The following is a 27,898-nucleotide window of genomic DNA, read 5'->3' on the forward strand; positions in this document are numbered from 1 at the left end:
TTCGTAGACTAACTGCAGCTGTATCAGTCTTGAGGACAGTGGTCAGTGGTCAGTGGTCACAACCTCGTAATTCGCCATCAACAACTCCAACGCCCTCAGATGAGAGGATGGTACACACTACACACTACATAGTACATACTCGTACATTGTGTCACAGGGCGAGACAGGTGTTAGACTGAGACTTATGCCTATATCCGGAAACTCGTAATATTAGAGTATTTAACCCTTCTATTTCGGGTAACACTGATTGGTACAGTCGCGAAAGAGGTTTAGCAGCATCTTTTGCGACTGGACCAATTCGCAGTTCATAAACGGTTGTCCGCGAATCGCCAAGTTAATGTGCCTTTTAGTCTCTGTGTCCTCCGGGTCCAAGTTAAAAGTTATTTCGTAGAATTAATTAGTGTTCTAAGTGATCCCTCCAAGTTTTGTACAATATTTTCCCTATTTCGCACGAGTTCGTGGTATCTTTTATGAATAATTACTGAGTAGTTATCGTGTATTTTCTGTGTGAATTGAAATATATACTTTTCGACACGTAATCGTGCACTGTGTTAATTTATTATATTGATCGTCGCGTATTTGATGTATATTCGGTAAAGTGTGTGTGAGCTGGGGTAAGTACTTATCTATTGCCAAAACCGCTTTATTCGTTCTACCTTTCATACGTGCAAACATAATATTTTATCATTGGCGCCTGACGAGAATTTTTTCCTGCATGCAAAAAGTTCAAGTGCTTTCCATCACGGAATTTGCGCATGTTAAAGTGTTTAATTTTTTAAGTGTATATCCGCGAAGCGCTTTTTATTATACATTGCATTTGTAATATACGTGTATTTCAGGGCAAATCCCGGAAATTCGCGTAGATTTTGTGTAATTTTAAGGCGCGAATCGTCGAGTTTGAAAAAGCGCGGGAAACCGCTCAATTGAACTCGATTCACCTCGTCACGCTTGATCGCCAACCCTTCGCGGTTGCTACGAGGTAGACTTGCCCTTGAACAAGTCGTAAAAACGCGCATTCGCGAACCGAGTGGAATTTGCCGGCACATTCCATTCAAACCCTTTAATTTTTCTTACAGTAGCTCGCTAAGAGCAATTAAAAAAGTCGTAAAATTGTTTGTCAAGTAAATTCTTGGAATTTAACGACATGTCGACCCTAAAAGATCGTTTGAGAAATCAGCCGCGGCGTAGCCTAAATGAAAAGGATTTGCAACGGCCACCGCCTAGTGGCTCAAAACCGCCAACCAAAACCAAGAAAAAGGTAACCGCTGCACCTTCGATAATAAACTTAAGTACGCTTCACGAATTGGACGATCCATTCACCGACGATGGAAGCGACCTACCTGTAAGTGAGGAAGAGTTACTAATACAGAAATATCATATTGAATTAATCCAGCTGCTACGAAATAGATGAAATAGAATATTTTCTAATATATCGAAATAATAGTATACAATAGTTCGACGAATTTCTCACCTTTCGTGCACGAGTTAGCTTGGCAATTCTTCATCATGACTACATATCGTAGAAAATTTTATGAACTTGCGTTTTGATCATCTTCTCGATCCATTGGAACATTTTTCTGAAATCAAAAAAGATACCAGTTCAGTCTTCTTCGTAATTTGGATTTGTTTTAGCTAGTAGGTAAAAAGGTTTTTGAACTACGTTCATACTGGGTTCATTGAACCTCGTCCGTCGTTTTGGTAATCCAGTGGCTCGCAGCTTCGACTACCTGGGTACTTACCACGCTAGTGGGTTTGAAATTTTATTGAGTTTACTCTGCTCCTTTTGTTCTCACCCGAGAAACCATGGGGGGCAGCTGATAGGTCCGTAGCGGACAATTGGCTGTCCACTATGGACGAGTTACCGGTAAGGCATAGTCGAGCCTTTGTTCTACCATGATTTGCTCAGCTGGTTCACTGACCGCTAAGTAAACTCACGCTGGGGCATATGTTAGACTGAGACTTATGCCTATATCCGGAAACTCGTAATATTAGAGTATTTAACCCTTCTATTTCGGGTAACACTGATTGGTACAGTCGCGAAAGAGGTTTAGCAGCATCTTTTGCGACTGGACCAATTCGCAGTTCATAAACGGTTGTCCGCGAATCGCCAAGTTAATGTGCCTTTTAGTCTCTGTGTCCTCCGGGTCCAAGTTAAAAGTTATTTCGTAGAATTAATTAGTGTTCTAAGTGATCCCTCCAAGTTTTGTACAATATTTTCCCTATTTCGCACGAGTTCGTGGTATCTTTTATGAATAATTACTGAGTAGTTATCGTGTATTTTCTGTGTGAATTGAAATATATACTTTTCGACACGTAATCGTGCACTGTGTTAATTTATTATATTGATCGTCGCGTATTTGATGTATATTCGGTAAAGTGTGTGTGAGCTGGGGTAAGTACTTATCTATTGCCAAAACCGCTTTATTCGTTCTACCTTTCATACGTGCAAACATAATATTTTATCACAGGTCAACGAAAATGATCACAATCGTCCATAATAGGTAATAGGTACCATAATACGGTTAGGTATACGACGCGACGCGGGCGAGTAAAAGCGGTCGCGACAATCGAATTATATCGAGATCACCTACGGCTACGGCTACAGCTACGGCTACAGCTATATCAACGTTCTCCCGCTTGCTGATGCTGCTATTGTTCGCGTCTTCGTTTTGTTCCACTTTCGAGTTTCAATTCGAAAGCACGTATCAAAAATAAGAGTAGGTGGTACGCGATGCGATAACAGTCGGACTCGGACAATTGGTACATAGGAGTACTTTGTCCGCTACTCTCCGGCTCCGCTGAACGCTCGCCATGGCCCTATACCCTGCCCTGAGTAAATACGAGTAAAGAGCCTTGGTACTCGACTACTCGGCAGTCAATTTCGACGGTGCTGCGTGCGTATTTATTTTGGAGCAATGCGGCTGCTGGCTGCTGGATGAGGCTCATAGCGCACCATCAAGCAGAACACAAATGTACACAGACGCCGCGCTGCCGCCGCACCGGCCGGATTTCCTTTTGATTTTATCGCATAGCTTACCTACAGATTGTGTATAGCTCTCATAGTCAGTCCTCAGTCGATGTTGCAATCGGATTATTTTCTATATTTACTTAGGTATTCGACTATTCATTCGACTATCGAGTGACCCAATAGGCTGTGGACCTTTGGACGTTTTGAAACTACGCTATGCCTGCCAGGAAATTACAAAACGTACGAGTAAATCTGGCTATTGAAGGCAAAAGCGTGCCGTGCCGTGCGGTGCCGTTGCCATCAGGCAGACAAAATTTAGGCGAAAAGTTGAAATTTTTTGGAAAAAGTTGGCAACATTTGAATAGAAAATACCCTAAGTATACACACGATCTTAATTTTGAAGAAAAATTAAACGCGTTCAATTTTAAAGGGAATAGGTAAATGGAAACTCTTTATAGAACAGAAGTTAACTCGACTTTGCTTTAAAATAAAGTCCCTCGTAGAAAACTTACTCGAGAAAAAAACTTGCCCGTAAGAGGAAAAATCTTTCAACAAATAGGTACGAGTATTGTTTGTCAGGATCCAAAATCTGTTTTTGACCTCAATTTTCAGAAATGAAAGTTTCAAATTTGAGAAAACTTCTTTTCGAAAAAACTTTTTTTTCATGCAGAAAACGAAATTAAGTTAGATAGCCTACTCGTATATATACCTATCATTTTTTTTTTGTTGAGGCGGGTACGTGTACATAGGGGAAAACTTGTGGTAAAATTCTGTTTTTTAAAAACTCGTTCGTTTATACATTTTGCGGTGTCGAAATCATTCGATACAGTTGTCCGTTCAGGTGCATACGGTGATTACCTATACCCGTACGTCGCTCGCGTTTGGACAAGTATAATTTTGTGAACGTTATATACCGTATTACGAGTGTCATTAGCGTCTTCCGGCGCGGCGCGGATACACAATACATTTACATACGTACGTACGTGTGTATGTGTATGTGTATATATATTATACTTTTACTGTTGCAGTGTTGCTGTTGGTAGGTATACAGATAGATACATACATTTGTTTTTGCACTGACATTTCTGCAGTAGGTAGGTACCTGTCAAATTTCGGAGAAAAGGGAATCATTATCGACGAACAAATTTTAATTCGTCGTTAGTAAATTACATTTATATACTTAGGTAGGTAGACGAGTGCGTGTAGGTATTCATCGTGAGTACTCGAGTCTACAGCGCGACTGTAAGACGTATAGCCGTAGGTAATTAGTACAAGTAATTACACTTACGTAACTTGAGAAAGATGAACCACGACTGCGACTCGACTCGACTCACCATTGACGGTCTGTGAGAAACAAAGTACAAATACCTACCATACTCGTACATACTACGTATACTTATCCTCGTCGTGTATGTAGATACTCGTAGCTGAAAAGCTACATATCTTAGGTATGAGGTAAAGTCTCGACTATGTGTATGGAGCGTAAAGCAGTAGCACGGCAACGGCATCGCCGGCACGATTATGGAAGTCAAGTGGCGCGTGCACCGAGCGTAAATCCTGCAACAGGCTGGACGATAGATGAGTACCTCTACCTACCTACGAGTATGTGTATTGTGTACTGTGTGGACAAGTTACGAGTAGACGAGTACAAGACGTTATAGCCGGTATTTGCCGAGGGCGAGGGCGAGTACTTGACGCTCAGAGCGTGAGAATCGAGCACGACGCGTCGCGACGCGACATAGGTACCTATCGCTTAACTGCTTAAGATACGTTTCGGTTTCTTCGAACATTTGGAGGAAATTTTGTCAATTTTCTAACCTCGAATAGTTTACTCTGGACTCTGGACTCTGGACTACCTATTTCCGAAGCGCATTTGCGTAGAACATCTTTATAGGAAATTCGCTGCCGCGAGATTGACTCGGTGTCGATGTCGGTATACTTACTTACTTTCCAACTATCCAACAAGTAGCCACTAGCCACTAGCCAGCTACGTACTAATAACCGAGTGCTGATTGTGTTTTGGGAGAGCCGAGACGCCGAGAGTATATCTACCTAGCAAGGTATTTAATTGAGGGAATAAACGAAAAAAAATTGCGGCTATCGCTATTGTATTCTACGGATGACCTCATTTGAAAATTAGTTGTTCGCCACCGCCACCGTTCGCTATAGATGACGATAGTATTTTCATTGTAGGTAGGTAGGTAGGTAGGTAGGTCTTGGGAAGAGAAACATTGTCCGAGGCAAAAACCTTCCAAGTCTACGATACTACTTTTGGCCAAACTGAGGTATAGTTATTTTTTACTTTTTAACGTTGACAATATTTCAGAATTTTTTAAAACTATTTTCAACATTTTTTTTTCTAAACGTGAAAACATTTTTTGCAATTTTTTTTTAGGGGGGGATTTTTATAACGTTTTAAGCAATTTTCACAAACGTTTGCTTATCTGAACGGGAAATAGTTGGATCTGGCCTTATCGCATCGCATCCAGACATTTCCTACTTCCGATGTGACCTATTAATCATTACCTAGGTATTCTTTCTTTTCTTTTTTTGTTTTTCATTTATTTTAAAAAATCTTGGCCGATTAATCGGGGGCAACCTAATCTCATATCCAGGAAGACCTGGCCGAGTAGATCAAACCGGATGTGAACAGATTTGATCAGTTCTGATCAGATCTTACACCGGTTATGAGACCTGATCAAGCCAAAAGGAGAAGACCCGATTGAATTTTGACCAGATTTATCAAGATCTGATCAAACCTGACGACTTACGAGATTCAGTTGCGTCGTTTTCCCCAAAACACGAAGGTCCATAAAAATCAGAATTCGAGTCTTTATCAAAAATTTCTGGCCTCGATAAACCGGCCGCCTTTCCCAGCTCGGACAAGTGTTGAAACATTGTTGACCCGATGATCCTACTACCTTAACTAGAGGTTCGATAGTATGAGGATGATATCCAATGACCAATATGGCTCAAAAATGTTTACGTCGCTAGGTAGGTACCTTTTCCAAATTTGAGCCTTTTTACGAATGAATTTGAACTTGGGAAGCTACAATCGCGTCAAACTGGCCCTAAATACGTATTATTTATACCTACCATTCGTGAGACGTACAGCTAAGTCTGTAAAAGTATATAGTCTGAATTTCAATCACCGCGTCATACCACACCACGCCACCTCACGCCGCACGCCAAGTGGTTGAAGATGGTGAATGGATGTGGCGGATGCTTTGAGGATTGAGGAACGCAAAACGCAACGATGAACCACACGCTACGGCTACGTACTCGTACAAAAATGAAAAACAATTGTTGTGATGTTTACATTTTTCAACGAATAGCGATGGTACTAGGTAATTAAGTACGTGTTACTGTGTAAATTACGTGTCAACTGTCAAAAAGTATAGCCACTAACTAAAGCAGTATATCTACGTAAACGTAATACCTCAACAGCAACAGCAGCAGCAGCAGCAGCAGCCGCCGCGATTACTCTGCTGCCAGAGTGTTGGTTGCAGTCTTATATACTCGATCGTAGTTTCTTATTATGTTGGGTTATACGCGTACGTATAGTGTTAAAGGATGCGGTTATACTCGTATTGGTAGTTGGTGAAGGCCTGAGAAGGCAACGAAGATGAATAAGATGATGATGACGCCGATGCTGCCGGACCGCGGCCCAAAACTAAAATACCGACCAACAAGCGAGATAATGAGCCATTACGAAAACGAAAAAGTAAAATTGTCAGTAGGTGGACTGCCGACTGCGGCTGCATCTGTAGGCTGTCGTTGTCGACTGTCGGCTGTATGTCGGCACTCGCACTCGCACTCGCACTCGCACTCGCACTCGGCAGTATCATCAACGCTTAACAGTAAACGCTGACGCTCGCAATATATTCTAAACATTTTGATGTAAAAAATACGAGCCACCAGCCACGGGAGTAGGGGAAAAATAGAGCGAAGAATTATTACGACGAAAAGCATAGACGACGCGACGCGACACAGTTATCGAAATCGCGAATTGCGTACGCGATATACGAGTACATATTGTGTATACGAGTACGAGTACGATGCGAATAAGACGCGATGCGACTTTTATCGGCGAATTTTACGACTAATTACGATACCGATACCGATACCAAAAGTAACTCGAATACCTTTATCTCTAATTCGGCATCATCGAGCACCGTGCCGCTGTCGCTATCGCTTTCGCGTTCGCGTTCGAGTCCTTAATTGATACTTTACTCGTAGCTCGTACTTTTCGACGATTTCATCTTACTTATACGCGTATACGTATTTATATACGTTTATAGCCGTCGCAGTATAAAGTAAAAGTAGGCTTCGCCTACCTGTCAACATGTTTTCCATGTGAATGTGAACGAAAAAAGCGAGAATCCGTCGTAAAATACCTTCTTACGTGCGCCTTTAGCGAAATCGCTGCCGCCACCGCCACCGCCACCGCCACCGCCACCGCCGTCGTGTCGTCGCCGCTCGTAAATAAATTGGCGACGCGAAAGAATTTGTGAATTTCGCGCACGTTTAATGAGCCGGCAATCGACACTGCACTGCCACTGCCACTGCTATGGTCACTGAAGAAGATTTCTACCAATCATGGATGACACAGGTTGGAAATTACTTACTCGTATTTGCTGCTATCGCCTATCTGGTCCTCGAGTATTGTTTTTGCGACCGCGCGTATTATTAGACACCTGCAGCCTGCAGGCCGCCGCGCCGGCCGTCAGCTACGAGTAGTATACGTCTTTCTTTGCAACTTAAAACCTTCCAAACATTACATTAGATTTCAGTACCTAGTACCTAGTACCTACCTATACTTAGTTAAACCGTACCAAAACTGCGAGCAATTAGTGGTCCCGTAAATGTAAAAGTGACTTCCTGCTTCGGTGTATTATCCGCACATTTTTGGTAGGTAGGTATACTCGTATAATATTGTACTTACATTAGGTACGTCGTACATGCGCAATTTTTACACCTAACATCGTAAAGACTACAAAGCACAAACAAAAATACGGAATTCTTTCAAATTCATTCAACAAAACACAATCACTTACATCATTTCAAGTTCCATAATATACTCATCACCTCTTACCGATATGAATCCGAAAACGAGATATGTATTTTGAACGAACGTGTGCGCTGTAAATTTTGCATCGAGTTTGATCACGTTGTGGGTGTATCAAAGCTTCGTACAGTTTTTGCAAAAAATGTATCCAATCACATATGATCAAACTTGATCAAAAATGTGATCAAAGATCATATTTGATGAAATTTTACGTAGCAAACTGTTTCCACCATCGCAAAATTCGGTAAAATTTCATTAAAATTTACCAACGTCGTCATTAACGTCAATGATGTGATCGAGTTTGATACTTAAAATTGCATTCAGCTGTACACGGGTGTTATAAAAATTCGATCTAATCAAATATCGTGACGCGACTTACCATCAACGATACCTATATCGCCATATCGGAGCCGGACAAATTTTGAGTCTTCCAGGTTACAATTTTATGCAATAAAAACGTCAAGTTTACGAACGCTTAGGTAGATAATATGCGCAATTGCGCATGTATTACCAACAAACAATATGTTGTCGAGCAAACTTTTTGTATCTTTTCAAAATTGTTCGAAAGAGTCTGAAAGAACTACTTAGTTTAATATCGGGGATTTATACGCAACCCTCCAAATTAATTGGTCGGTTTTTTTTTTTTTAATATTGACAGAATATTTATTTAATTTAATGCAAAAAACTATTTTGAACCACAAAAAACTAATATTATGAAACAATAAAAATGTCTTCTTGAAAAAAAAAAAAAAAAAAAAAAAAAAAACATTTTATCCTGGATGATAACAAGTTTGTAGCATCGGTCATCAGACAATATAGATATGTAGGAATGTGTCGATATCTCATATTAAATAATTGTACCTACCTACTCGCTATTACTCAACACAAGAAAACCAACAAAGAGATTACCTTATTAACTTAACTGACGTTCAATTTAGGTAGAATTTTTTGAGGTGTGGTGCTATTGAACTCAGGATAGGCTGTCAGCTATATGTGTGTGTGCAAGTGGCATGGGTTGAAAGTGAAACTGTTGATAAAAAAATATACATGCGAGCGTGGATAGATAGAGTAATATGTCCACTGTTTAATGTACATATGTATGTAGCTATGTACATAAGCAAAAGCATGAAACGAAAAAGAGATAGGTAGATTGAAGAGTGAATTCGATTATTTGCCAGCCGTTCAATATGCATTATATCTATAATATAAATACCTATGGCATTGTTGAATACCTAGGTGTAGGTACCTATAATTCCTATACAAACTTTTACTACGTACGTAGACGTGCGGGTATATGAGAAAATCTTCGGAATTTGAAGATGTGTTTTTAGTTGTAGGTACCTAAGTATACATTGTACACATTGTGACCCTACATCGTGCACGAGTAAAAACATTAATGCTCATCATGCAGTTTGACAGAAGGAATTACGTTAATTTACCCGTTGTAATTTTTTCTGCTTATTCTAATTCTGTCAGCGAATGCGACGAGTTTTTCTAAATATAAACTACACTAGATAATCTCTCAACCTCGTTCAAGGTTAAATGCTCTATTTTTACTTTATAATACATCGAGATGCTGAAAAGAATCAGACATTATACTCTACTTACATATATTTTTTATCGTTATTATCGAATTGTGAACTGTGGCTACGTAGCCTAATAATGACGAGTAATTGAAATCATCCATTAAGCCCGCCGCCAAACCGCGACTTTCTTTTCTCAGTTTTTATAATAGGTAAACAATCTTTAAGTTTTTACTCGCTGCGCTTACCTACCTTCTACTCGTACTTACGGATGTACTCGTGATCTTTAATATAGGTAGGTAGGTAGGTAGGTAGGTACAGAGGTAGAAAAAATTGTATGGACGCGGTAGGCATACCTCTAAAACAAATATCAATATTAATTGTATTTTTTTAAATACTCGGCGGTCGGTAGGTAGGTAAGGTACATATACCTACGAGTGATATGTTTGGAAATGCGTGACGGCTGTGACGGTCAATCTGCATGTACATATCATACCGACAGATATTCGCTAAAATAAATTTCTCTCGAAGCATGTGCTACTGCTACCTGTACCTAATTGAAAAAATTCCGCATGCATCCATTTACTCGTACATACAATATACAGTATGTATAGTTACTTATGTTAGTTTACGATGAAGTGGCGAGGAATTGGATATCTTACAATCTTAACGTATGATTTTGATGATTTAAAAAAAATCGCAAACAGGTTGTTTCTGACTACCTATTTATTAGTTTGATTAAAAGTGAAATGAAAAATTGAGAGTTGCATGATTATTTAGTTACGAAACTCGTTTTAATAACAAAATGTAGTGGCCCGTGTGAACTTGGATCTTTTCTCTAATCTTCGCAGTTTCATATCCGAACGTATTCATTTACAATCTCACACTTATTACCCATCCCCAATTCCCCATATTTTTCTGTCCAACAGTTTCATGGCTTGACAAATTTTTGATAATCTCATTCACACATCTCTAGACCTTCCCAATGTTTCGAAAGTCGATTTTCAGAATCAAGAAAAAACAAACACATTTTTTCTATTTTTGTGATTGATTGTTTGTTTTGTCTTTCACTCTTTCTTATGCTTGTATAAGTATTAGTCTTATAGAAGGAAGCAATCATTTTTCAGAAAATTTTCTGCTTCGATTTTTTTGTGCTGTTGTAGGTGCAGGTAAGATATAATTTTGGAAAACATCCGTATACCCGGTGGCCGATATGGCACAAATTTGGACAATCTTGTTACCTATTTACTTCTCGATAATAATTTTAATAATTTAATTAGGTATCATTAGATTCCGATTAGACGTTAATTTTATTATTCTTATTCGTTAGGTATTTGATTTTTTTTAATTTACCTAATCGATTGGTCGATAATGGAATTATGAAATTGTACTCGTCGTAAGTCGTAACTCGTAATCGTATACCTAATCGGCTAATCGTAATTTTATAGGTAATGAAAATAATTATCTTATTTTTTTTTAGAAAAATCATCAGTCACTGATCACTGACATCGACTACAAAAAGTTTTTTGTTTAGAAATTACAAAATTGATCGAATTGGCAAAGGCAAACCCAACACCAACAGTCCCAAACACCCAACCCAACCAAGCAAATTCCAATTTCCAATTCCCAAATTTCAAAAACAAAATAATGAAAATTGAAAAATCAATTTTCTATTATTTTATTTTCTAACAAGTAACAACAAACTTCTGAAACTTCTGAAACTTCCCTCACTTCACTAATTCTCTGTCTCGCGCCTCTCGCCGCCGTCACGCCTCTCTCACCAATAGGCAGGCAATAGGTTTCCGTGATGGTGGGTTTACACCGCAGTCGACAACAGTGTTTCAGAAACAAATTCATGTTTACAACCAAGTTTCAGTTTTTCATTTACACCAAATGTTTCGAAACCTGTGTTTACAACGTGTTGTAAACAATGTTTCAGGTCGCCGAAATTTCCGGCGACTTGAAACAATGTTTAGAAACATTTGTGGTTAAGGGTATTGGTATGAAAGATGAACAGTAATTTAAGTGTGTTTTCCCAGGGTTGCCACGGTTTTTCAAAAATTGATCCGGATCACGGATCACGGATCGTAGCTGTAAAAAATGATCCGGATCACGGATCACGGATCACCAAGTAAAAAATGATCCGGATCACGGATCACGAATCATGCTCAAAAAAGTGATCCGGATCACGGATCACGGATCAAATTTCTGCGGATCATTTTAAAATGTTTGTTTTCTAGAAAAACGGCCAAAATTTGTCATTAAGCAGTAAAAAATCCCAAAATATACCACTTTTTTCCAAAATTGACCAAAAGTTTTGCTGTTTTGAGAAAAAATGACAAAAAATCACATTTCTTTTCAGAAAAATTGCTAAAGAAGCACACTTTTTCTCCAAAAATCATCAAAAAAATGATCCGTGATAGGTGATCCGTAAATGGCAAATTCAACGGATCACGAATCACGGATCATGGTATAAAAAAAGGATCCGGATCACGGATCACGGATCTTGCCTGAAAAAATGATCCGGATCACGGATCACGGATCACAAAAAGATGATCCGGATCAATGATCCGGATCATTGTTGATCCGGATCGTGGCAACCCTGTGTTTTCCTTATATTTGTTATTGTGAGGTGTATTATTTTTCATTAAAAAGCTGAAAAATCATGTCAGGAATGCTTCTATTGCTACTTTTCTACTAAATACAGCAGCAATATCATTTTTTTGCAATGGTTACTGATAAGCATATAACGAACAAACAAAACACAATTTTTGATATATAAGTACCAGAAAGAGGTGAGTGAACAGACGGCATTGCATAGGATTTAAATTAGAAAGTAAAAATATTCAATATGAAGAGAATTAATTAATCAGAAAATCATGAAAAGAAATGCTGATAAAAATGTTGCTGTTTTAAAATTTGGTGTAAATCAATCATGTTTCAAACATTGTTTCCCAAACATTTTGTTTTCCAACTTTGTTTTCGAAACATTGTTGTCGACTGCGATGTAAACCCACCATGACGCGTGAGCGCTTTTATATTATGACGTCAGTGTTTGTAGACGCCAGTCGCCAGGCCTAGTCGCGATAAGAAGTTGGGTTTTTGTTTATATTTCATTCTTCGTAATCAATCAATAAAAATAAAACTCGAGTAATTATTCATTATTCGAGATTACGAATTATTTCAAGTATGGTTCGTAGTGTGACATAATATTGTGAATTTTAATTACTTCATCTATTTACAAACTCGGTGGAGCATTTACAGTGTAAAATTTATCTATTTCTTTCGCTCGACGCGTATCAGTGTACCTAAACCTATCAACTAGTCATTTCGGTAGAATAACTTACCACCCTTTTTTCGTATTTTTTATTCAGGTTTGTTGAGTCTTGAAAATTGATTTTCACTACCTACGATTGCGAATACGAATTGATATTCACCAACATTTTCAAGCTCGTTAGTTGCGAAATATTTCTTTTCGTTTGTTTATTACGTACTCGTACATTTATTTACGACGATAAGATTAGTAACATTGGTTAAAGGACGAACGATTAATGTTCTAAATACCGAACTTGTTTGTTGTTACAGACATCATCCAAGAAAACTACCACTACGATGACAACGCCGGCCAAATTAGTCAGCACGAATTCGACCGATATGAAAAAATACGAAGACATGGACGTGGATCAGCTACTAGCCCAGCTGTCTCCCGAAGAAATTCAAATCCTAGCTAAAGAAGTCGACCCCGATGTGAGTTAAATGTACGGTCAATTAGCTACGATAGTACGCTGCCGCATCAAATTTTGATCGGAATTGAGACGGTAGTTTTCGTTTTCGCTTTCGCCTTCGCCTTCGCCTTCGCCGAGTAAAAATCGAATTTGTCGACGGCTTTAGCGTATCCACTATCCAGCATTCGCTATCAGTTCAGCTACTTTATACTCGAATAGGTGGCGCGAATTCGTATTTACGAGTGGAATATATTTCAAAATGAATGCCGATTTCCACGCGTGTTTCAGAACACTGTTGTACTCGTAGTTACGAAGATAATTTAAAAATTATACATGAGAGGCGTTTCGCGATATGGGTCCTTGTGGTGATTCGATGTTTTTTTTTTTTATTTGCAATTCCGACTTACTTTTTCACGAGAAATCGAATGGTGCAATCAGATTTCGCCTATCTCATCAACTTCTCCTTTTAAAAATTACTTGAACATGAATACTCAAAAACTCACATTTTTGGGAAATCGAAAAACCAAGTTTTTGTTTGTTTTTGATTTTTAAAAAAAAAGAAAGAAAGGTCGATGGAAAAATTATTTTATTGTTGTTACCTATGTAAAATTTCATGGCGAATCCGAATTTCTCGGTATTTTTTTTCGGGGTAGTCTGTAACGTTGTGTAAATTCGGCTGTTCACCACAAGGTCCCTTTTCTAAATCACGGATATCATGCGATGATGAACGAATTTCGTCAAAATTTCCTATCCAACCTATGCGCAAGACAACACTGCACCCGAAAATCAAAAAAAAAAAAAATCGAAAAAATCGAAGCAATTCGATGTTTTCTCTCTCCTGAAAAAATCGAAATATCACCACAAGGGCCCTTATCGCAAAACCCCTCTCACATATATTAATTCTTGGCAACGCGGTCTATCTTTACGAATGCGGTAATAAGTAATGTTGATTACGGCTGGCAACGCTTTTTGCTTCTGTTTTGGATTCGTTGGCCAAAATATGTGAACTTTTCGCGTATTAGTTTAGTGAATCCTGGAAGTGGTTTTGAAAAAAAGAAAAAAAAACCACCTATACGTCTTGCAGCTCAGTGGTACGTCTACGTACGACTGCGAGTATACGCATGCACGAACGACAGTAGGTATAATAAATACGATCGCCGCCGCCGTTGTCAGTCATTTATTTTCTTCGTAATATAAACGAATATAATTAGCGAGGAGGAAAAAAAAAATGTTTAATGACTCGATGGCGGAAGTTTTTTCATTTCTCACCTTGTGTTTTACTGCTGTCTCAAAAATCAAAAGTCGTCTAGTCGTCTAACAAAAATTGAAAAAATAAAAATAAAACTCGTCGATTTCGAATTTATTTTCATTATTTTTACTCCGAGTTTTTCCAACCTACTATTCTCTACCCTGGCTTCCCATTTTTTAAACATGTACATATTATACATATTGTACTTATACTTGTGTATGTAGATTGTAGTTGTTAAAAATTCAACGACGAAAATTTTCAATTTTCAGGATAGTTTATTACCTCCTTCGCAAAGATGCAGCTACGAATGTTCCAAAGAACCAACCGGACCTTTGAATAGGAAGAAATTAATCGAACACATAAACAAACAAGCGTTAGAAACGCCAGACAGACCCGAAGCGAAACCTTACGTAGCCGGTACCGTAAGAGGCAAAAAGGTGTTATACTCGTATACTAGTTGAACAATTTTGGTTTGTTTCCTGCGATTGATTTAAACTTACGTTACGTTTGTGTATTTGAATCATCAACAGTGGGTGCCTCCTCAAAATGCTAATCAAAAAGGAGAAAATGAAAAAATTGCAATTGATCTCGACGACGAATACGAAGTTGCTTTGAATAATGCGTCGCAAGAGGAAATTATTGACCTTGCTGGTTCGTACGATTATTTTAAATTTTGCGTTTACTGTCGAGTATTTTTTTTTTTTTTTTATTTCGTTCTTTCTTTCGTAACACGTATTATTCTTATTCGTATTTGTGTATAGATCGTCGCATGTTTTCGACATCTATTTTCGGTTGTCGTCATACCGATTTACGTTGATAATTCGTCGTCGTTTTCGTCTCAGTTGTTGTTAAATAAGGGAATATTTATTGTTAGTTTTCACGCTCGTTATCAAACCTATGGCCATCTTGAGAACTTGAATCGTTTACAAAAATTAACGGGAAAACGAGGCAGCGCGACGATGTAACAATAATTTTTGCAAATATTCGCCGTTCGCGTATTATTGTGCAATATATTGTACTCGAGCTCAAAAAAACCAACTCTGAACACGTAATGTTGACTCTAGCGAGATAAACAAAATACCTAGTATATCAAAGCTTATCTCTTACTCTTCACGTTTGGAAAGTTTTTCCACTCGTACTCGTACATTTTTTTTCATTCATTTATAATTTTAGAACCGCTGAAATAACTTTGATAATCCGCGAGAATTAGCTTGAAAATTATATGCTCGAGTCCGCGAGTCACGACTACTGGTAATAAATTTTAGCAGACGCATTTTATATTCTTTTAGCGAGGTTAATAAACGACCATAAAATGTCGCAGTATCGCCGAAGGTATTCGAAGATCTGTATTCCGTGGCCTATGTACATATGTGAAATAAGTACCTACACTCGATATGTACGTAGGATTTTATCGATTTTTCGTTTCATAGTGCTCGTTCGAGAGCTTCAAGTAGAATTACCGATTACGAAGCAATTTTCCCAGAATTTATCGTGACGAAAGCGAAATGTTAACTGAATCGTCGCGTCGCAAACATCAAAGTTGAACAGTGCGCTTAATTCTCAATGAAATCGTATTAGCGTGCGACTTTATCGATGATTTGACGATAAAATTTGGCAAATTTTGCCGAATTACTCGCTATTTTTTTTATTTTTATTTATATTTTTTTTCTTACCGAGTTGCTCGATGCTCACGTATCGAATAATGTATGTCTTATTCCACTCTTTCGATCGAATTAACGATGATTTTTGTCTCGAATTAACAGCAATATTAGGATTCCATTCGATGATGAATCAAGACCAGTATCACGCTTCTTTATTAAATAAAGGTCAGCCAGTCGGCTTAGGCTGGGATGGTATTACGAAAGCCACGCAGCCGAAAGCTTTCCCGCCGGAACCGCCCAATAATACCGATCCTGACGAATCGATAAGACGAGTAAAAGATGACGATCATCAGCTAACCGATTTAAATTGGAATAATATAAAAGTAATTATTCGACACGGTAGTAAAGTTATGCGGTTTACGTATTTTCTGTTTTCACGTTACTAAATAGTTGGTTTATTTTTTTTCCCCCGAAGAATATTTCGGACGAAAAGTTCGAACAGTTATTTGCCGCTTTGCCTGGTAATACGCATTTAGAAACGTTAAGCCTCAGCAATACCGGCCTTACGGACCGAACAGCCACCAAATTGGCCGATGCTTTGGAGAAAAATAATACGCTAAAAGTTGTCAAGTAAGCGATTTGGCTCGAACAGCTGATTACGGTCGAATGTTTTTCGCTTCAATTTATTTTCAACTCGTACTTTCTATGTTGCAGCGTTGAAACAAATTTTATCAGCCCTGTTATAATTGTTCGTTTGGTCAAAGCATTGCTCAAACAGAAAGTTATCGAAGAATTCAGAGCGTCTAATCAGGTATATTCGATGTTCTAGAAAAGCTGATTTTTTTCTGATAGGTTTTTTTTTCTTTGAAAATTTAGGATCTCGGATCGATTATCGAGGATTAAAATTTTACGAATTTTGGGGTTCGAGATCCGAAAACTTCTATGTAGATAGTGCTTAGCGTAGGCACTGGTCGAGTTCGTCGTAATTTATTTTCTCATTGTTTTTTGTTTTTGTTTTTGTTTTCAATTTCGTATTGCAGAGATCGCAAGTGCTGGGTAATAAAATTGAAATGGAAATCACGAAATTGGTGGAGCAAAATCCGACGATACTGAGGTTGGGTTTACATTTGGAATACAATGACGCGCGACACCGAATCTCAGCCCACCTGCAACGTAATCTCGATAGAAGTGAGTAATATTACAACGACAATTCGTTCGTATTATCGATTCGAGTTAAAATTACGAGTACACCATCGCTACGTTTAAGGATACTAGGTATTATTTTTAACGGACTCGAATACGTGGAGTGGTAAATGACGACGTTTAGTCGTTTACGCTGACGAACGCCAGTATGAGTACTCAGTACAGCGATGAGTATTGTGCCCATGTACCCTTACTATCTATGCATTTTACGCTTGGAAAAGACGACCTGTTTTATGTATGTAATGTACACATATATGTAGATCGAGTGAAGAGCGTGGTCACGGTCAACTATAATCTTACTCTGGAAAAGAGATCGTCTCGTATCGATATTAAACAAACATTGTGATCGAATGTTATTGCGACTGACGGCGATTACATTTAATACTCAGGTTTTACATCACCGATGTTTGTTTGTTTGTTTGTTTTTTTTTTTTTTTTCATGTTCTGTGTAGCAGATAGCTCGCGAGTTTTCATTTTCCTCGTAGTTACCGATACCGATACCGGACCCGAAAGCTTTTCACGATCGTTTGCTTTTTCATTATTTTTCGAGCCCTTTCCCTTTCTATGTTTTGAGTTGGTATGTAGTTACCAGCTAGAGCTACCACCCACTATAGCTAGGCATTCGTATTCTTTATTTAATTTTGAATTCGAAATCTGCGTGCCCCTTGCGCCTACGTACAATATAACTGACCATACCGTAGGCTGTAGAGACCATTATACAATGTACACGACTACACGTTCCAAGTTTTTAGTTTTACTGTGTGCTAGGTTCACTAGCTAGGTATCTGTGGGAATAGCGATGTCAAAAATTTATAGGTATATATATTTTTTTGATTTTTGATTAGAAATGTTTTGCATTTTGTCGCCGAAAATAAACCGCTTGACATCGCTATTACTACTTAAAATACGTAGGTATTCGTATTTAATGATGTGTAAACGAATGATGTTTAAAAACGCTATTTTCGTGTATGATTTTTTTGGAAACCGGCAGTAAGGAAAGACGTACCATTACGGAGTAGATTCAGATTTTTCAAAATGGTTCCACCGGTTAAAAAAATTTTCGGAAAAAAATTTACCTAGATCCTATCGCCTTTCGCCTTCGTTACATAATTACGTAGGTAAAGTAAAATACGAGTATTATTGCGATTGCAAACTGCGGTTGTCTCATTAATGCTTCGCCGTGATATGATCGACTAATCGCATACTATTCTGCGCAATTTCTCTCAGTTTTCATCCCTTCTACATTCTATACCAGTAAATTTTTTCCATTCTTTTTTTCTCTCTGTCTCTCTTTCTCGTGACGATGGCCACGCGTAAATTTTTTTTCGAATGCCGTCGAAGAATCTTTTTTATTGTCCGTACCTATTGCGAGTGATATGTTCAAGTTTCTGCGCTACCGAATACGTAAACTTTTGAATCAGATTGCAGACTGTCATCTTTTTGGAAATTACGAGTGAGACATTTAGTTATCAATTAAATTGAAGCAAAATTCAATTTTTCAACGTATAATTTTTTTATCAAAAAAAAAAAAAGAAAAAAAAGTTGAATCGTAATTAATTACCTATTACGACACGGAAAAACATTTCTAGTTTCTACTTTACGCGTCAGTTTGGCCCGATCTGTAATAAAAGACCCGATAAGTTGAATAAAAATCATAGTTGTAAAGTCATTTCTCGAATTTCATCCTAACAGAACAGGTGATCGCTTCGCTTGGTATTATGAGAAAGTTGTTCGTTTCCTGATTAGTTTGATGTTTTATATTTCGTTGAATTTGAATAAAAAATTAGTAGTCTTTCATTAAAAGTATCTATGTATATTATATCGTTGAAGTTTTCAATATCCTAACTGCTGCTACAACAATACGTTCGATATAACTTTTCGACAGCCTATTCATCGATTTATTTTTCTAGTAATTCTAGTGGTAAAATTATACCTACTAATTTTTCGTATTTTATTTTTTTCATTTTTTTTCTTATATTCATTCATCTAGTGTATTATATAATATTTTTTCTTCACTTTTTACGCGATAATATAATATTATTACGTCTATGTATGTAATGCGTCGATTATACGGGTAGCCTTCTGTTCGAATTTCATGTACGTATACTACGCGAGTATTTACGATTTTCGCCTGATAACCAGTAATCCAGCTTGTTTTCGATTGAAAATAAACATTTTAACACGATTGACGATTTTACATAAATTGTAATTCGATGTGTGTGTTTTTTGCGTGTTGATTACTTATAAATTCTTTCGATTCACTAACCCTTTTCTTCTTATTCTTAACACGTTTCCTCTGATTTTTTTTTTTTTTTTTTGTTAGATTATCCGACGCGACAATGTTACTTGTTACGTTGTCGGAATGAAATAGGCATTATAATGCTGTTGAATTAATTCGTACCTAACGAAAAAAATGAAAAATAAAATGAAAAACAAATTAAACAAGAAAATACGTACGATTTTAAAAGAAATTTTTTGGGTTAGAAAATTTAATTTTTTTTCTTTCGGGACTCAAAAAATTTTTAACCGTAAGTAATTTACCCATATTGTATTTTGGTCTGTGTATACATACTTAATGGATATTTTTTATGATTGCAGTACGCCAAAGTCGTATCGGATTGTCGTCTTAATTCGTCCATCCAACGAATAGGTATAAAATTTGAATAATTTTTGGAAATACGCTGTAGTGGGCTGTTTATACGTCATGCTGATATCATTTGCTTTTTGATTAGTTTCCCTTCCTTTCTAGCTCTTTGTTTTTCTTGTTATTCGTGTGCGATGTGCTGCGTATTAATATTACGGTAAGTACATATTACTACACAGTACAGTACAGTACAGTACACGGTACACGCACGATAAACTTGAAACAGAAAGAATTAGACTCGAATGGTAACGAGGGTGGTGGTGATGGTGGTTTCATTGCGTATGGGTATCGCTTTGCTATGTCCGTATTACAAACGATTTCCATATCGTTCGTAATTTTTTTAATTTTTTTTTTGCCAGAATTTTCATTATTATTAAGTATTAGCTTCTTGCAAATATTTTTTCGTACCTTTTTAGTCCTATTGCTAAAATTACCTTTACATTCGTACGAATATTTTTCAAATCACGCGCTTTTTGGTTTATAAAGGGCAACTTGAGCAAAATAGGATATTTACTCGTAATTATTCGTCAGTTTTCTCATTCTTACACATCTAGATCAAAATATTTTCAACTTGAAATTTTTTTCCAATAATTATAGATATTGCAGATCAGCATATTTACTTGAGATTTTGTAATAGCGCGAGAACGAAGTCGTTTCAAACCTATCAGTATCATCGCAGTAATTTTATTTTTGTTCCGCAAATCTACCGTTTTTTGTGGTCATTTTGAGTGTTAAATTTCTGTTTCGTTTATTTTTTATTCATCAACTCGATCATTTGTTGATAATACCGCATGTTCCTTGAGGAAAATGATTGAATCTGAGCAGGTCTAATCCGATCTGATCAGATCAAGATTAGATCTATTAGATCTATTAGATCTGGCCAAATCCAATTAGGCACTTGGGTCTTCGCTATATTGGCTCTACGCTCTAATCAGGTTCAATCATTTTCCACTTGGCAGATCCAATTAAGGAGATCTGATTGTATCGACCTTAACAGATCTGATCAGATCCAAACATTTCCTAGATTAAATTAGATCTGTTCAGATGCGATCAGATCCAATAGGAGAGATCTAAGCTTGGACAAAATAATAGTAAATTGAAAATCGTTTGATTTTGCTTCTTCTTCTTCTTCTTCTTCTTCTTCTTCTTCTTCCTGCTTTTTTTCACGCTTTATGGTTTACTAATTAACAATTTGCGCTTGAAAATGGAATTAACGTTTGCATGTTTTTTTTTTTTAAATCGAATATGTATCGAGGAAGCGGGTAAATTCGATGCGTAAGTGAACACTATACTTACTAGTGATTCTCTAACGAGTATCGAAAATCGTGCCAGGTGACAATGGCAGGTACCTACATAATACACGTATAGTACATCACCATTTTTAAAATCTTGTATTATGGATACTCGATTGTTTGTGAATTTTTTTCATTTTCGTACACTTTCGCGCTGCTAAATAATATTGGGCTACTCATTTATAATGTATGTACTTATTATATGGATATGGATTATCTAGTATCTTTTCACCCGCATAGTTCGCATAATCGTGTGGGATATTGTACTCGTATGCATGTGCACAGGATGCTTACGTATCGAGCATTTCTTCGCGAAATTGTATTGTATTTTTGTACAAAAAAATCAGTCGATATGATCAACATTAATTTGACGTTAAATTTTATATTTTTGACTCTGAATATTGTCACGTAAGGTTCGTTTGATATTTGTGAAACGAACTGCACCATCGGCACCTGTTTGCATGCATCGTGAATGTACAACGTACATACATACTTGCATTTGTTTCTACGCGTAAAGCAAATCAACCTAATTTGGTAATAGTACATACGTATAAAAATACTGGTAGACTCTATTTATCATTCTCTATTCTCTACCAACGGATACACTTCGCAGACTTATCAGTGTTTACATTTTTTGTTTAAGTTACGCGTAATTGGGTGGCCAGTGGTATACAACGCCGCTCAATTCTCATTCTCGAATAATTCCACCTAATACTCGTAGTCGTAGATCCCTACATATACTCGTACGAGTATGATGACTATGAATCAAAGAAATTCTATTGTTATATGTACTTAGTTTTCCAGTTTTCACGAGTAAAATCGTATTCGATGGAATTAATTGCAATTTGCACTATAATCGGCGAATTCTCCGTACATATTCGTTCAAGTCTAAAATTCATTTACTAAAATCAGGTGGTATTTTTTTCATTTGATTTCGATAAATAGGGCTACTGTGAAAATGAAATACTTACTTATCGTAGGTATTCACATCCACTATACACTCGTAATAAGTCGTAACTGCGCTGTAAATTAGTGTACCTGCGAGTAGGTTTTAACTTAGTACTTGCGAGATTATTTTTGTTCGCCAATATTTTTACGATATTTATTTTCAGGTCGTTCGCGTCGTATGGGTCATTTTGCGCGACAGTTCACTGGCGGTTGGGTTATTCGTCATCATTTTGCCAAATAGTTAACGGATTTTTATGCACCAGCGAGTATTTTTTAGCCATACTATCGCATAAGACATTATAATGTTTAATGTATTACCTATGAGACAAACGTCAAACGTTTTCTTTATACCTATACGGTTCTTTTTTTTTCTTCTTATTTTTTTTTTCCAAGTAGAGTCTGTTATTAATGAAAAATATTTTTTCCTTCATTTTTGTTGTACATTTTTAATCAAAATGCGAATCGTTTGCACATTTTATTTATACGTACCTATTTATTGTATTTTATCATTTTGCCCTTCTTATTAATATCGATATAATTACGCTAACATCGAGCATGCTGGCGGCAAGTAAACAATAGTTGATGTCCAATTAAAAGCGATCACCTTTTGTTTAAACTTTAATGATACCTACCTATTTTAGCTTTATTAAATATAATTTTTTTCATTTCTTTTTTGAATTTCGTTTTATCGTTTTGTTACCGCGTTAATCCTTGTACGAGTATGTGCCAGTGTACCTCCAGTCCTCCACCTACCCACCCACCTACCATACCGTAATCGTGTTCTGTGCTGTGGTAAGTACCTCTACCAATATTATGATCGTCGTTGTCGTAGTTAAAAGGTGAGATAGCAATTTACATACGGCGAGTAAGTACTAAGTAGTGCATTTTCCAATTTACGAGTACCTACGAGTAGTTACGTATTTTCGATAGCCTACCTACACCTAGCGATCGCGTTCTCTTTTTGTGTGTCGATTCGCCATTTAAAAATTCTACAAAGTAACTACCTAACTGGTAGAAAATTGTACGAGTACCTATATAGGTATGTAGGAACCATCGGACCGGCGCGGCGCGGCGCGGCGCGGCGGTGACGATAAAAAATTATCAATTTTCATATTTAGCCCGACTCACCGACCATACTTACTGAAAGTCAGTGGTATATGTAATAATCCGAGTAAAAGGTTATGTAATACTCGTGTACCTCTACCTGTTTATTCTTATGGTTTACGTTTTACGGTAGCATTGCGCGTTACTGTCTACTTCGCTTTTCGGTTTTGGTTTTTGTAACCGAAAAATTGTCCGTAAAATGAGCGTATTTCCGGACGGATTTCTGCTAGGCGTAACTACGTCCGCATTTCAAATTGAAGGTGCTTCCGACGAAGATGGTACGTAAGATGAACGCATTGTCGCTGTAATACTGAGAACGCAGTTCAGCATATACAAATTGTGCTCTTGTATGTACTTCTTCTATTTACTGGTTGTTAACTCGTACGCCTACGTTTGTGCCAACATTTTTTATAGGAAAAGGACCGAGCATTTGGGATCGATTGCTGAGCGAGCAGCCGGAGCTCGTAAGAGATGCAAGTGAAATTGGCGTCGCCGCTGATGCTTATCATTTGTTCGCGGAAGATGTGCGATTAATCAAAGATTTGAAAGTGAGTATCTTCGTCGTTGATAAATTTTTGTCGGGAGAATTTCAAAAACTGATTAGGAAGTATGATTGTAAAGCATAAAATAGTATTGTTATACGACGTAAAATCAATAAAAATGACTAAAAATCGACGATAATCTTCGCGAAATATTGTTAAATTAGGTACGTGAAAAGGTTTTGAAAATATTTTTCAATGATACCAACTTTTTTTCAGAATTAAAATAAATGCGATGAAAATTATCAAAAAAAAATCTGTTATTTTTTCGTTTTGATTTTTTTTTCTTTCTACCTATTTTTTTTTTTTTTTTTTTCATTTTCATTTTCACTTGTTCTTATTCCTATGTACAATTTTGTAGTTTGACTCGTATAAATTCTCGATCAGTTGGAGTCGTATTTTACCAAACGGCGATATCAGCTGTATAAATCAAAAGGGCGTAGATCACTATGGCAAATTAATAGACGAACTTATCGAACACGGTATAATTCCCATGGTAAGTTGACAAGTTGACAGCCATCACAAGAATAAGTATGATTCCTTCGAACATGAAAAAAAAAAGAAAGAGAGAAAAGAGTTCTCCATAGCTGCGTTGATCGTCTTCGTGGATACCGCTGTTGTTATTTGTTTTGGCTTTGGCTTATGGTGGCATAATAGCTCATTTTGACGAATGTTAATAACGTTTGTTTTATTTCAGGTAACGTTATATCATTTTGATTTGCCAGCAAAACTTCAAGAACTCGGGGGCTGGTGTAATTCCTTGTTAATTGATTACTTCGTAGATTACGCTAGACTGATGTTTCGATGTTACGGCGACAAGGTGCAGTCTGTCTAGAGTATTGCCTATCGCCCACCTTTGTATTTACTGTTGATTGCCATCTGTAGACCTCCAGACCACAGGGAGGTTCGAGTACGGAGTAGGTACATTTTTCAAATGAAAAATTCTTGTCGATTGATTTAGGTGAAATGGTGGACAACTTTTAACGAACCATTGGAAATTGTTCACGGTTACACCGATCGTAGATACGCTCCTTATTTATCGCTCGAGTGTTTCGACGCGGATTACATCGTTGGTCATAATATTTTGAAAGCTCACGCCGCAGTTTATCGCATGTATCGCGAATCCTTCTACGCTCAACAAAATGGTAAGAACTGCCCCTACGGCCTACGGGCACGGGCTACGTTAGGTACCTAATTTAAAGAATTGACCGAGTGCTATTAAACCTCTAAAAATACCTCGAACAGAGTCTCTGATCTCCCCTACATGATCTTTTTCCGTTTTCGTACGTGTTGTAGGAAAAATATCGATAATTTTATCTGGAATGAATTTCGAACCAAAATCCGAGAACGATGCTGACCAACAGGCTGCGCAAGTTGCTCGCCAGTTTACCGTAAATCAGCTGTTCTTTACATAATAATTCTTAAGTCACGCTGCGTCGTCGCTGCAACTGCAATCTGTTGACTCGCTCGTCCCTATCTCTCGTATTTTCAGATGGGTTGGTTCGCTCATCCTATTTTTAGTAGTCACGGCGACTATCCTCCCATTATGAGAGAATTGATTGATCAAAATTCCCAAGATGATCCCAAACACGGATCAAAATTACCTAGATTTTCGCAGCAAGAGATAGAACAAATTAAAGGTGAGCCCGCCCGCGCCCTCGCGTTCATTTTAGTTTTTATTCGCAATTTTCGTAGCCGTAACTTTTTTTTTTTTTTTTTTTTTGCAGTTGCCTACTTACGAGTTGATTTACTAAGTATAATATGTATTCTTATTTTCACTTTTAGGTAGTTGCGACTTTTTTGCTTTAAACCATTACAGTAGTGCGGTAGTATCGCCGCTCGTAGATGGTCAATCGAGTCCTTTTCGAATGCGTTACGCCAAAGTTATGTTGGAATTCCGGAAAGAATGGCCATCTACTGGTGCCCATTGGTCTAGAGTAAGCAGAAGTACCCACCTAACCTACACATTCTTACAAATAACGTTGATTTCTGGTTTCTACGAAATAGGTAGACCTATTACCTATTACCTACGTACGGTTTCAAAGTCTCATTTTATCATAGGTGGTTCCATCCGGATTCAAACAAATGCTGTTATGGATACAGAAAGAGTTCAACAATCCGCCGGTGTACGTTTACGAAAATGGTTATTGCGATAATGGTCAAATTCGAGACATCGAAAGAATCAGTTTTTACAAGGTAGGTAGAAGTACGAACCGACGAAGACAAATTCGCTCTCGCTCGAGTATAATATACCTACTCGTATAATGAAATCATTGTCGCTTTATAGTCTAGTCTGTTCTCAGGGCTATCTGAAAAATCTTTTGGAGGCGATTAACGAGCACAAATGCAACATTATCGGTTACCACTTATGGACTTTGCTGGACGCATTCGAATGGTTGAATGGCTATAGGTGAGCTAAAATTACCGTATTCGTATACTTACACATAATTATGGTCTAGCAAGTGAGCCTCACTAGAGGTGTCCCGTGTCCGCCTTCAATTTTAACGGGATCGCGATTTTTAGAAATGGTCTGGTCTGAAATCATCATCAAAAAAAAATCATATAGTATAGGCCTACCGTATATTTATTTAGTAAAAATGATGGAAAATGGAAATCAATTCTGAAAATAATAATATATCAACTCTCTCGAATCGAATTTCAGATCATTCTGGAGGCTGCAACGCAATTTTCGATTTTTCCAGAATTTCAAAAAAAGTTCCCCATATTTGGGACTACTCTTCATCAATTTTATGATATAAATTCATAAAAGTACCTACTTGAAAAAAAAAAACGTAAAATAAATTGCTGAAAATGGTCAACTTTGAATTGTCGAAAAATTGAAAAATGCAAAACTATAAATTGACGACAACTTTTCATCAGTATTTTTGTGTTTATTTTAATTACCTACTTAACTATTTGCAGCGATAGATATGGTATTGTAAGCGTAGATTACGACGATCCGAAGCGAACGAGAAAGCCAAAACTTTCGGCATTATTTTGGAAAAAAATTTGCGAGAATCGTAGTATTCCCGAAGAAGAGTTTTTTCAAGAATAACAATAGTGCGCTTTGGATGTCGAACAATTTTTCGAGTTTGATTATATTGATTCAAAGATTTGGAATACCAGCCTTTGCGATGAATTTCTACACTAGATTCAACGTTTTCGTAAATAGGTATTCTTATACTTTAGTTCTGAGATCTTCGATAGTTGATAATTAATGAATAATAAATCTTTGTGTGGTTGCAAATGTCGATGGGGTTCTAAATTTAATCTATTTTTTTTTTTTTTGTAATATGTAAAACCATTGAGATCAACACTAGGTATTAAGAAAATTGATTATAATGACGCGTTGATACTTTCCGCTGGTGAAGTAAATTTCAAGTTATCGCACTATTCCCGGGTGTCTACTCGATGAGTTGTATTATTGTACGTAGGTACCATATTATTTTCGAAATACACATACATACATTTGCGAACTTATACGTACCGTATGTATGTACCTACGTATATTTTGCTTCATCATTTCATCATGCTAACGTCAAAGATATGGGTTATGTGCCTTACCTACTTACCTATGCAAGTCGAGTCGGAAAAATAACGATAGAATCGAATAAACCGAAAAGAGAATAGGTGTCTCTTCTTTGTTGCACAAATACTCGCTCAAAATAAATACGAGTCCTACGCTATAGTGTTCAGCTGCGGAGAAATTTGCAACAAAGGAATTAAATCTGCGATGATATGCACTCGGATGACTAGCTATAGATAGATATTAGCATTAGGGCAAAAAAAACGACAACTATCTGTAAGTAATCAGAGCATTAAACGTCTTTTTTATTTTGTTGTTTTGGTGAAAGCATCGCAATGGCAATTGGCAATACAACATCCGAATCCGAATCCGAATCCGAATCCGAATCCGAATAGTATACCTACCTATACCTATACAAGACGCGTATAATCGTCGATATTCCATAAAAACGAAATAAATAAAAACGTGCTAATTACGCTTAGCTGCAAATTATTTTCAAATTCAAATA

General features: G+C 37.2%; 2 protein-coding genes across 15 annotated transcripts in view; both read left to right on the top strand.

Moving 5' to 3' along the window:
• The window catches only part of LOC135833846 (tropomodulin-like), a 34,638-nt gene extending 11,739 nt beyond the window's left edge, over positions 1-22,899 (top strand). Inside the window, exons 1-11 of one of the 10 annotated variants that reach the window (XR_010556571.1) lie at positions 6,940-7,580; positions 13,145-13,306; positions 14,803-14,970; positions 15,064-15,184; positions 16,297-16,517; positions 16,610-16,764; positions 16,849-16,945; positions 17,175-17,322; positions 18,329-18,455; positions 19,936-19,987; positions 22,386-22,575. Coding sequence is in view for 4 of the 10 variants with exons in the window: in XM_065347646.1 (XP_065203718.1) it covers positions 13,145-13,306; positions 14,803-14,970; positions 15,064-15,184; positions 16,297-16,517; positions 16,610-16,764; positions 16,849-16,945; positions 17,175-17,322; positions 18,329-18,417 (1,161 nt within the window). In the remaining 6 variants the exon portion in view is untranslated. Of the gene's footprint in view, positions 1-6,939; positions 7,581-12,693; positions 13,013-13,144; positions 13,307-14,802; positions 14,971-15,063; positions 15,185-16,296; positions 16,518-16,609; positions 16,765-16,848; positions 16,946-17,174; positions 17,323-17,597; positions 17,727-18,328; positions 18,456-19,935; positions 19,988-22,385 lie in introns of those variants that run through there. The other 9 variants (XR_010556573.1, XR_010556572.1, XR_010556570.1 and 6 more) reach the window with 9 other exon arrangements.
• A 122-nt stretch (positions 22,900-23,021) lies between these two features.
• LOC135833845 (myrosinase 1-like) lies at positions 23,022-27,836 on the top strand. 5 transcript variants are annotated; one of them, XR_010556565.1, is made up of 12 exons: positions 23,022-23,603; positions 23,740-23,873; positions 24,226-24,360; positions 24,562-24,684; positions 24,826-25,009; positions 25,161-25,255; positions 25,357-25,504; positions 25,650-25,801; positions 25,926-26,060; positions 26,168-26,274; positions 26,787-27,036; positions 27,719-27,836. XR_010556565.1 is itself a non-coding variant. In XM_065347644.1 (11 exons), exons 1-11 carry the CDS (start codon positions 23,525-23,527, stop codon positions 26,917-26,919), a joined length of 1,425 nt encoding a protein of 474 aa, XP_065203716.1. In that variant the 5' UTR covers positions 23,022-23,524; the 3' UTR covers positions 26,920-27,115. The 5 variants fall into 5 exon arrangements, 2 of the variants coding, with proteins under 2 accessions (XP_065203716.1, XP_065203717.1); XR_010556566.1 differs by lacking the exon at positions 27,719-27,836 and having other exon boundaries at positions 26,152-26,274; positions 26,787-26,925; XR_010556567.1 differs by lacking the exons at positions 26,787-27,036; positions 27,719-27,836 and adding an exon at positions 26,527-26,690 and having other exon boundaries at positions 26,152-26,274.
• Positions 27,837-27,898: the final 62 nt, after the last annotated feature.

Source organism: Planococcus citri, chromosome 2 (genome assembly GCF_950023065.1).
Source record: "Planococcus citri chromosome 2, ihPlaCitr1.1, whole genome shotgun sequence".
NCBI classification, from domain to species: domain Eukaryota; kingdom Metazoa; phylum Arthropoda; class Insecta; order Hemiptera; family Pseudococcidae; genus Planococcus; species Planococcus citri.